Source organism: Acartia tonsa, chromosome 7, assembly GCF_053477335.1.
Source record: "Acartia tonsa isolate MP-2025a chromosome 7, ASM5347733v1, whole genome shotgun sequence".
Lineage (NCBI taxonomy): Eukaryota > Metazoa > Arthropoda > Copepoda > Calanoida > Acartiidae > Acartia > Acartia tonsa.
The window spans coordinates 4,766,744-4,778,297 of record NC_137266.1 but is presented as its reverse complement, the minus strand read 5'-3'; the positions used below and the strand labels follow the sequence as shown (position 1 = coordinate 4,778,297).

Genomic DNA, 11,554 nt, shown 5'->3' with positions numbered 1-11,554 from the left:
CCTTTGTTTATTTTTTTGTTATATATGATTAATTCTAATTAAAAGAGCGACAAAATTTTTAGATTATATTTTTTCAGAAAGCTAACTTTATCATTATAAATTCAACTATTCATAGCTGACTTGTTTTACACAATTTACATAAAAGAAATGCGATTATTTTAAGATGATTCATTATGCTGACTAAATGAAAAAATAACTGCTATTTCGTATAATATGGCCGGTTTGTTTTTTCCACTGTTTCCCTGTTGGCTGATTTACCGAGTATGTATCTAGATTTATATCTATTATATGTACATTATAAATTTTGCTGAAATGCTGACGTTGTTGTTTTTAATTGTTGAAACTGAAAGGATTTTACTTTTGAACTGTACAGTTGCATAAATGGATGTACAATATAATAAGTGGGGATATTATGACAGGAGAAAATTTAGGTTGCAATTTCCCCTTGCTTTTATTGGTTGGGCCGTTTATCCAGGAGAAGGGGAGGGAATAGGAGAGGGAGGGGGGAGATCGTTATTTTAGCCCGCTACAGAGTTCACTTTATCATATAAACATAAAAATGTAATGTAAGATCCAAGAAGTAATATAATATCCATTCATACACATGGCTTTACCAGGGGGATGAATGGCATGAATTTTGAATTGACAAGATGAATACTTTTTTACTAATTTAAACTTTTTAGTGCTTACGTACAATTTAATCCTGGAGAACAAATACCCCCCCCCCCCCCTTTATTTTTTTCACATTTGTAAATTCGGGGGGAGGGGTAGTTTATAACCCCCCTCCCCTTAATAAAAAAACCTGAACCCCCCCCCCCCCCAAATTTTTTTCATTTTTGTTCAAAAAACAAGAACAATATGCTAACCAAATAAATATGTTTAAGGGGAGCTTGGTATAGGTATTTCAGTGGCGTTCTGGCGAGGTGGGTTGTTTATTGTACAATCCCCCATGACGAGGGTCTACATCCTCCGTATACATCCCTCTGATACAGCCAAGGGGTTGATAAGTCGCTTTGGGAATAGTCCTTTTCGTGGCAACGGCCCTTAAGGGACGATTCGTCGTATTTTTTAAATGGCTTTTAAAAACCTTCTGTGAAAAATACGAGGAATCGTCCCTTCAGGTGCATTGCGACGAAAGGGACTATACCCGTCGCTTTTTATAAATTGAAAATAATGGGGAAGGGTACTCATATTGTTTTTTATTTAGGTCAGGTTAGGATATATTATATTGGGTACTGGGTCTTTGCGGATATAGGCCTATTCATAAAGATGAAAATATCATTTTTAAAGTAAGGGGTTGGGGGTTTCGGTTCGCTCGGCACTTTGATGGAAAACACTTATATTTAGAAGAGGGGCTGACACTCATATTTGATGAGGAGGGGAGGGGCCGTGACCTACAAACGATTTAAGGAGTCATTCTGCTCGTTCATTTTCAAAAGGATGAATTTTGAATTTTGTATAATGCATAAGTTAGATTAGCAATCAAAATTATTCCTGAATCAAAATATTTCTTCAGTAGCGCAGAAACTCTATAAACTAGATTGGTGCGTCCTTACACTACTTAACCAAGAATAACAACACCCATAAATAGCGATGCACAAATAAGTAAAAGATTTTAACAGCTCACAGAGCGTATGAAGGGGCTTTGACTTTTATGTCAGAACCTAAATTCGGACATAATGCATTTCATTACCCTAGGTTAGGTAACTTCATTTCACTTTTCAACAAAATCTAAAATGTAGCCGTTTTTGAGAAAATTAGATTTGAAAATTTAAAGTTCAATTTTCATCCACTAGGAGTTACCGTATAATTATGACAAGAAAAGCAATTATTATTTATTTAAAGTTTTGAACAACTTTGCTTTTATAAAGTCTGTCATAAAACCTTTCTATATATGATTTATTTAAGGCTGAATTTCCGTGACCTTAGCAAAGCAACTGATAAAAATGGCCATGAATCAACTCACTTAAGGAGTGGTTTTATGAAGAACTTTATAAAAGCACTGTGAGCCACAAAGCTTCCAAAAGCAGTCCACTCGCTATAGATGTTTTATACAGTGAAATGCTCCAATTATGATGGAAATGCTGACAAGAAATTACAACAGTCCATTGTGAGAAAATTACTTTCATATATAAGGCTGGATGATTTTCTTATGACATTTCACTGTTCTGTTAAGCTGCGTTGCTTATGGACATGATTGTCCTTGTTTTTAATATAACTAATCATAGTTTGTGGCACATTTTAGATTAGCTTTCCAAAACTTGATACCATTAGCTTGTCCTTGACTAGCGGCTACGCCCCTAGATACATTTTAGGTAAACTATGTGAGGGGGGATCGAACCCTCCACCCCAACTTTTAATTTTAGTTTTAAAACATATTTATTGATGGTAGGAGGCATTTTTTTCTATGGCCAATTTCTCATTTCTGTCCTTCCGTCGCGGTTAGCTCTTTTCGTTAATTAAGGCATGTTAGAATTATCCTATCGATTTCAAACTTTGCATGGTGATTCCTGTAGTAGTTAGGTACAGCTTAGAAAGCGTAGAAACTCTATAAACTCTACCAGAATGTCCGTACGTCCATCTTAATAATGTTGGTTTTTAATTTTTTATGTGATAGAATTATCCGATTGATCTGATTTTTGGAACTCTGATACGTATTACAACAAGGTACAATGTTATAAGCTAAGCATCTCTATAATCAAGTCCTAAAAATGTAAGTATTTCCTTAAACAGTATTGTGTACTTAGGCAGTTTTGCAACTAATTTACTTACAATTTTGCTTAGACTCTTAAACATTTACATATATTCTGATTATTCAGTTCTGCCACTCTACAAGTGTTAACGTCCGTTTGTCCTACCGTTTCAGAGCTTCGCTTTTATGGATGCTTTCATCCTTTTTAGTATAGTACACTAGTACAGTATAAGGATAAATATTGAAAAATAATAATTTATTGATATTTGCATTTCTAGGAATTGAAATATAATAAATCTTTTGAATGTGCCCAACACTTCATATTAGGCTGTTATACATATTCGCAAAAACACACACAATGGTAAAAGCTACTTGTCACATCAAACTACAGACATTTTCCCGCAGATATTAAAAGAAAAAGAAAAGAATTAATTAAAGTTCTGTTGGCCTCGAAGGGTGAATCCGGGCTAACCAAAAAGGGATCAATTTTATGATTTATATTTTATTTTTCGCGGAAAATAATCTTTAATACGATACAATAATTGATTGTGCAGTAAGGCTGACAACCGGTTTTTATCCAGCGGATATTAATCAGTTTCGAAGCCATATTATGTTATTAGAAATAATATTGATATTACAGAGGTTTTCAAAATAAATAAAATTGAAGGGGATGGAGTGAGGAATTAAGTTTAGCCAACAAGCGAAATAAATTAAAATAATATTTTGGAGGCAGAAAATAGTTATTTCTCGCATCGTTTTATAAACGGCTTTCCGCGGATATAGAATGTACAATTATAAGATTAAAACTAGTTTTTTTTAGCCCCGAGGTGCCAAAGGCTAAAAAAACTAGTTTTAAACTTATGATTGTACATTTTTATATTCGTAGAAAGCTGGATATGATACGATGCTAGACATAGTTTTTTCGTATGGATGAGAACCGGTTCTTATCCACCGGATTCAAATGAATACGAGAAAAAGTTTGTCAATGTTACGATGCGTTGCCCCCCAACGACAGCTGAAAATCACGTATAGGCTTCGTATTTTTTTTCCCCTCGTATTCATTCGAATCCGGTGGATAGGAACCGGTTCTCATCCATACGAAAAAACTATGTCTAGCATCGCATTATATCCAGCTTTCTACGAATATAGAAATGTACAATCATAAGATTAAAACTAGTTTTTTTAGCCGGTGACTTCGTCACCTCGGGCCTAAAAAAATTAGTTTTAATCTCATAATTGTACATTCTATATCCGCGGAAAGCCGTTTATAATACGATGCGAGAAATAACTATTCTCGAATTAATTTCGTTGTTGGTATAAGCTATAATAGGATGGAGTGGATTGCGAATATGATGAACTTCATAGAATTTGGATTTTGAGCCTACTTCTATTTAGCCACTTATCAGTCCAAACTAAAGTAAAAAAAACAATTATTCATAAATGCAAATTTTAATGATTCGTCCATTCGTCGGTCTGTCTATCCGTCCGGATATGTCAATGTTTTGATTTTTCTTGTTGGATTGGATAACCCTACCACCAACCCGAATGAAGACTCTAGTTATAGGTAGGTGAGAATGTGTCTTACTGTTTCATTGGACAGTGGAGTGTCATGTGTGACGTCATAAAAATACGTCTATTATCCATTTCATTTTTAGAGGTTTCTATTCCCACTTCTCCTCTAAATCCCTCCCTTTTAGACGTACGTTTATGGCGTCACATAAGACACTTTCCGCTCTCCCCAATTACATTGCCTGTTGGAAGCTTAAATCTGCTTTTTTTGAGAATGATATTGAAGTTTTTTGATTTTTTTTGTATTTTGTCACTTGCGGGTTTTAGATAACTAGCGGTTGCTCCCCTATCATCTAGGGGCTCTATATTCGAACGGATATGGAAGGGCAGAAAAATTATACCAAATATTCTTTTTATAAAAATAAAATAGCCTAAAACCATCTCATGGCCTACAAGAGTTTACTGTTAAGGAGAACCATATCGGTTCAGCGGTTAGCGAGATCCTTTGCTACAGACAAAAAAGCTTACTACATTATGTAGAAAATGGTCAAGTATTTTGAAACCAATAAACATAATTTAAACAATGCAATGTTAAAAAGAAAAAAGCATAAACACTAGGTAATTCAGATTAGAATCTTTCAAAATATTTTTTTAGTTCATATTTTCCCCACAACTCTCTTCCCTTATTCCCCCACCCCCCCTAGGGTTTTTTACTTTATTTCTGACATTGGCTGCTGAACCTACCCTTAGTTGAGCCGCCTTCCATTTGTTCTCAATGTCAGTCAGCTCCTCCTTGATTTCATCATAGTCTCCATCTACCTAGACAAGAAAGACAAGATACAAAGAAAGCGAAGCTCTAAAATCAGATGGCAGTGTAAACAAACACTTTGTAAAGATGCATTATATAAAAACGTAAGTATAAAAAATTAGGATCTACTGCAGTTCACGGTAAAATATTGCTGGTAACGAATATTGCCAAAAATCTATGAATTAAAGGCTGCTAGCTGCCATACGGCTGAACGTACAGATCATACCTGCACACCATTTTAATCGGCATAAGAAGGCCTACAAATAATCTGGAATAGCCAAGATCCAATGATGCACAGGGAAAGCTTCACTGAAGAAAACCCGCGTAAAATAGGTCTTTTACGCGCATTTCTCTGCACTGTGAGATAATTATGCAATATTGATTTATGGCTATTCTAGATTATTTGTAGGCCTTTTTATGCCGCTTAAAATAGTGTGCAGGCATGATCTGTACGTTCAGCCGTTTGGCAGCTAGCGGCTTTTTAAATTCAAAAATTTTTGGCAATATTCGTTACCAGCAATATTTTACCGTGAACTGCAGTAGATCCAAAAATTACATAAATAAAGGACATTGTTCAAGGACAAACTTACATTTTTAAGACCTAAAATACTGTACCTTTGTGTCCTAGGAATCATCATTTCATAATTATGTTAAAAATAAACGTAAAAATGCTTTCTAAATCACACCATACTTTAACTGGAATCATCATGCAAATTTTGAATTTACCGTTATTGTCAACAGGTGTAGACGGCAACCAAGTTCCCCACATATAGCTGGTAATTCCAATATATTGTCTCTAAAAAAAAAATAAGGATGACAACATCCATAAGTAGCGAAGCTATTGAATGTAAAAATAAGTACACAAAGCAAATAATTACCGTCATAACAAAATGCAAATCTGGGTTAAGGAGAAAAATAACAAAAATATGGAGTAGCTCAATAAATAGTCAAGGTAGAAATATTAGCAAAACTATCTCTAATAGCGCCCAATTAAATAACAACCATTACCTGACCTTCATTGTCTTTTACAGCATTACGAACCAATTGAAAGTAATCTTTCATTAAAATTATATAGTAGCTTCGCTTCTAAAAAGGATTACAACATCCATAAAGGTGAAGCTTAATTAAGCAGTCATGCAAGGAAGACAATGTAGACAACCAGCTATATTACGTTATTGCAATACTTTCTGAAGTGTACTAACTGATATAGGAATCATTAAGTCAAGTTTGAAATCTATATGACCTTGCTAACGTGTACTAATGAACGTTATGTACGTAAGAACGGAACGACACTAATCATAGAAAAGCTCTGCATTTAAAAATTCCAACCGATTAAATGTAAGTTTTAACCTGATATATTCATCATCTTCTAAATCAATAAAAAAAGCTAATTATAAAAAATTTCATATAAGAAGAGAAAGTTTAATTTATCATTCATTGTGTCATATCCCATTACTATGTATATAGCAGTGGCGTTCACAGCGAATCACTCGAGAGGTGTAAAGCCTTGAGGGTGGGAAAAGGTTGAGATTAATAGGGGTTTTACCCCCCCCCCCCCCTATAGGGTACCTGTCAATAAAAAACCTGAAATAATATGTAAACCCAACCCCGTCAAAAAATGTTTTTTGTTGATTAGGGTTTAATGGATTTAGTACTCTAATAGTTATTTCTTTCATCGTATTATAAACGGCTTTCCGCGGATATAGAATGTACAATTATAAGATTAAAACCAGTTTTTTAGCTCCGAGGTGACGAAGGCACGGGCTAAAAAAACTGGTTTTAATCTTATGACTGTACATTTTTATATTTGTAGAAAGATGGATATAATACGATGCTAGACATAGTTTTTTCGTATGGATGAGAACTGGTTCCTATCCACCGGATTCGAATGAATACGAGAAAAGTTTTTACTTTCCGCCCCCCCCCCCCAAAAAAAAGCTTGCACGTCCTTGAAAGCACTTTTAAATGCTGAAACTATGAATTTTAATAGCAAAGCTACTATACAACTATGAATGTTAATTAGCCAATAAATTTATAGTATAGATGTATAAACAGATTACTAAATGATTTCCAATTGCAAAGACCTAAAGCTCAGCAGACGAGAATAATTTCATTAAACTTTAATAATTAGCCTTTCCCTTCTGGCGGGGGAGGAAAAACACATTTTCTCATTACTATTTCTGTTGCTGTATTGGCAGCTGGTATCTAAAACATGAATGATGACAACATCCATAAAAGCGAAGCTTTGAAATGGTAGGACAAACGAACATTACGACTTGTAGAGTGTCAGAAATGAATTTGCAAAATATGTTTCTAAGTAAATTTGATGCAAAACTTCTTAAATACAGAATACTGTTTAAGGACATACTTACATTTGATCTCGTTGTAATAGGAATCATGTTTCAAAATCAGATGAGTAGAACAAATATATCATACAAAAAATATTGTCAAAAAAGTTGAAAATTTGAAAAATGATATGGTCATTTTTATAAACTAAGTTTGGCAGACGGACATAATTACGAACATGTACTAGTTTTATAGTAGCTTTGCACCAAAAAATAGTTTACTTTAATTTTCTGCTTTCTCTCAATCAGCTCCGTCACTTGTTCAGGCGTCATCCTTGTTATTTCACCCTAGGAAATTAAAAAATGTAAAATTCATTTCCTGTATCACTACGAAACCGATTAATATCCGGTGGATTAGAACCGGTTCTCAGCCATACTGAAAAATTATGTATAGCATCGTATAATATCTAGTTTTCTATGAATATAAAACGATGCGATAAATAACCATTCTTTGTTTGTTTAATTATGATCAATTAGTCTTTTGCAGAGTCGAAGGGATAAGACAATGGTAGTTAAATATCCCTTAGTAAATATTCCGGTTTTAAGAAGATAAAAATTATCTAAGCCACCATCAGGTAATTAAATGGATAAGACAAAGGCCAATAAATTTATGTACATACTCAATGATGATACACAAAATTAGCCCTTTTGTAGATAACAATAGTGGTTGAAACGTTGGAATACTCTACTTAATAAATCAACCATTCAAATTCACTGAAGTCCCGAAAGTTGTGAAACCAACGTATAAGAAAACGTTATTATAAAAATTTGGGGGTTAGTGTAATAAACAGCTGTTTTTTTTTATAAAAACAAGGATGACAACATCAATAAGCAGCAACGTATAAAACAATTTATGGTTATACAAATGGAGATATGGCAAGTTATAGATTTGATGTTCGGTGGTCATAAAAAAAGATAAAAGGAAGAGAGACAAGAGGAAGAAAAAAATTTATAATCTTATTATAAAACCCTTTATACAAATGTTATTGACATATTACTTGTATTTTGCTGCAAACCGACAACTGAATAAGTTGCATACTTAATAAAAATGCCCCCCCCCCCCCTAATAAAATTTAGTGTCTTTTATCAGTCTTATATAGAGAACGATTGGCTTCGCACCTAGAGCTTAAGGGGAGGGGTCCTTATTTGGGAAGATATTTTTTTTCATGAGAGAAAGAGATGACCTAACCTTCTCGAAAATAGCCTAAAACCTTAATATGATCAATCGCGTATTCCCTGAAAAACATAGCTAAACGTTCTATATTTTCCAAAATGTCCTCTACAGTATTCTGGCTGGGATGGAATATATCCTATTACATAAAGTAGTAAGAATTTTTTTGTCTGTAGCGAAGGATCTTGCTAACCACTGAACCGATATGGTTCTCCTTAACAGTGAAGCTTTTTATAGGTCCAGGAAAGGTTTTTAACTATCTTTTTTAACCGCCCCCCCCCCCATTTTTCCCTAGAGGCCTCTAGGGGCGTAGCCGCTAGTTTGTTATAATTTGTATATGTTATAGGAATCTTTCATAATAGCATTGCATTGTTTGACGAAGCCCAATCTGTCCCACTTTTGAGCAAGACGATTCCTATATGACGTCATATAAAGAGAAAAGAAAAAGGGAAGGGAGGGGGAAAAAATCTCTTCAAAAGAGATGGGAGAAAAGGGAATCGTCTTGCTCAAAAGTGGGACAGATTGGGCTTCGTCGCATTGTTTAAATAAAAGCTTCTTTCATTTGCATTTTTGATAATTTATCAATAATCAAACGTTTGAAAGTTTAATTATAATTAAGTAGAATGATGTCTGTCTGTCCGTCCGTCCGTCCGTCTGAATTTCTTTATATAGCAGCCAAGTAAATCGTAAATCCATGAACGTATGAAAGACATAAATGGATTTATTATTAGTTGGATGTTAACTGTTAAGATTATCATGTAATCTAATAAAATAAAAACTGAAGCTGGCCCCATTCATCCCTTTTACCCCATCCTTTACCCTTCTGATGAACGAACTGGCCATATTAGCAATCAAAATTGACAATAATTTTTCTCCAATGTTAATATCCACGCTTCAAACAAAATCATATAATGTACAAATGTATGAAATGATTACTCATTACGAATAATCTGATTTATTGCTTTGAAAATAAAAATAAATCAGATTAAAAATTCATGTTCAATCACAAAACGGAGTTCCCTTGTCAAGTACAAACTATTATACAATTATATTTAAGGAAAATTTGCAACTAGCGCCTGCGCCCCTATCATCTAGATTCTCTAAATTCTAAATTCCAAGGCATATTGAGGGGCATAAAATAGCCTAAAACAATATCCAGACTTATTTTTTAAAAATAAAATAGCCTAAAACCATATCGAGACCCGTAAGAAGCTCCACTGTAAAGGAGCAACATATTGGTTCAGAGGTAAGCGAGATCCTTCGCTACAGACAGTAAAAGCTTACAACTTTATATTATAGGATACCATTTTGTTTCGACTTATAAAGCATTATTTTGCTTATTAAGTTTCAATACTCTCCATGTGTTACAGTTCGTTTGTCCTACAGTCTTATTTTAAAGCTTCGCTTCTATGGATGTTGTCATCCTTGTTTTTTTTCAAAATTTATTTTGAGAACTTCATTCATTACCACATGTGCCAATTCTTAAAAAGGAAGAAAAGCCACTTACCCTTAAAGTAGATTTCGTTGTATTTGGCGGTAAAATTCAAACTGAATGAAAAAAAGTGTCCTTAAGAAAGTTTAGGAATTGGGGTTCACGCACACGCACATCCAAGATGTTTTGACGATTCAACCAATTTTATTAATATAATTTGTTACTGCTACTTAATGATGTATTTATATTTAGGTAGTATTTTTATGCTTTTTTTCAAAAAGAAATATATTTTTTTTATTTCTTTCAGTACAAAATCAAAATTATTAAAATGTATGTGAAGTTATTATCATGGATCTTAAGGAAAAAAAATAATTGTCAAAAAAAAATAATGAATAAGAAATATCTCTCTATTAGGTAGATTAAACTCATTGGTGGAAAAGATTGAACAATGCTATTTAGTTCCAACCAATCAAAAGAAGATAATGTTTTAATCCAACCAAAATGAGAGATTTTTTTTGTATAAAACTTTGGGTACCAGTGTAATTGAAAGTCCTATGTTCTCCCTCTCCTTTGTTACTATAGGATGATATCATAACTATAGTCTCCCCCCCCCCCCCCCAAAAAAAACCGAATAAGACCAAAATGCATAGCAATACATTTTATTTAACCAATTTAACAAAGTGGGTATTGTTTTATTTTATCTACTAGCGGTTACGCCCCTAGAGGCGTCTAGGGGCACTTGAGGAGGGGGGAGTTAAATTTGATGACCCAATTTATTATTTTAGATTTTAAAAGACCAAATAAAAAAATATTTTGTAATTGGAAATTTTTTTCTGTGGCGGGGTTTCCCCCCCATCATTTTTAATTTTAGTTAAAAAAATTTAAATTTTTTTTTTGGGGGGAGGGGTATTTATAAACCTTCCCGGGAACTATGAGAAGCTTCCCTGTTAAGGAGAACCCGATTGGTTCAGCGGTTAGCGAGATCCTTCAGTACAGACAAACAGACAAACATCCTGTTACTTTAGTATAAGGATAAGAATTATTCAGGACTTTGGCAAAGCTGTTATTCTTGCACCTTTCTTATATATTTGACATCTCCCGAAAATGTGAAAATTAAGGGGATTGTCTTTTATTGTGTAAATCAGAGACGTACAGAAGGGGCGCTTTGAAAAATATGTGCGATTCCTTTGTCAATTTACCAGTCAAAGGACAATTTTTTTACTTAGATAAACCTTATACTAAAGTAACAGGATGTTTGTTTGTTTGTCTGTCTGTGTGTCTGTACCGAAGGATTTCGCTAACCGCTGAACCGATCGGGTTCTCCTTAACAGGGTAGCTTCTCATAGGTCCCGGGAAGGTTTATAACTATTTTGGAGGAGGGTGGGTACCACCACCCTCCCAAGAGAAATCACAATAAATCGAAAAAAAATTGAAATATTTCCGCCGCATAGTGTCGCTAGCGTAGTCGCGATGCGTAGAGACATGAATTTAACAGCTGATAACATAGACAAATTATTTCTCAAATTAGAAATTTAAAATTTAGAAAAAACATTTAAATGCCACTAGAGGCCTCTAGGGGCGTATCCGCTAGTGTTGA

General features: G+C 34.0%; 1 protein-coding gene across 1 annotated transcript; it reads right to left on the bottom strand.

Moving 5' to 3' along the window:
- Positions 1–2,931: 2,931 nt before the first annotated feature.
- LOC145324703 (uncharacterized) lies at positions 2,932–10,105 on the bottom strand. The gene is made up of 7 exons (XM_080167295.1): positions 10,033–10,105; positions 7,577–7,642; positions 7,150–7,214; positions 6,360–6,380; positions 5,736–5,805; positions 4,946–5,020; positions 2,932–4,104 (listed from the first exon to the last, which is right to left on the bottom strand). The coding sequence occupies exons 2-7, from the start codon at positions 7,625–7,627 to the stop codon at positions 4,084–4,086; spliced, it is 303 nt and encodes a 100-aa protein (XP_080023421.1). The 5' UTR covers positions 7,628–7,642; positions 10,033–10,105; the 3' UTR covers positions 2,932–4,083.
- Positions 10,106–11,554: the final 1,449 nt, after the last annotated feature.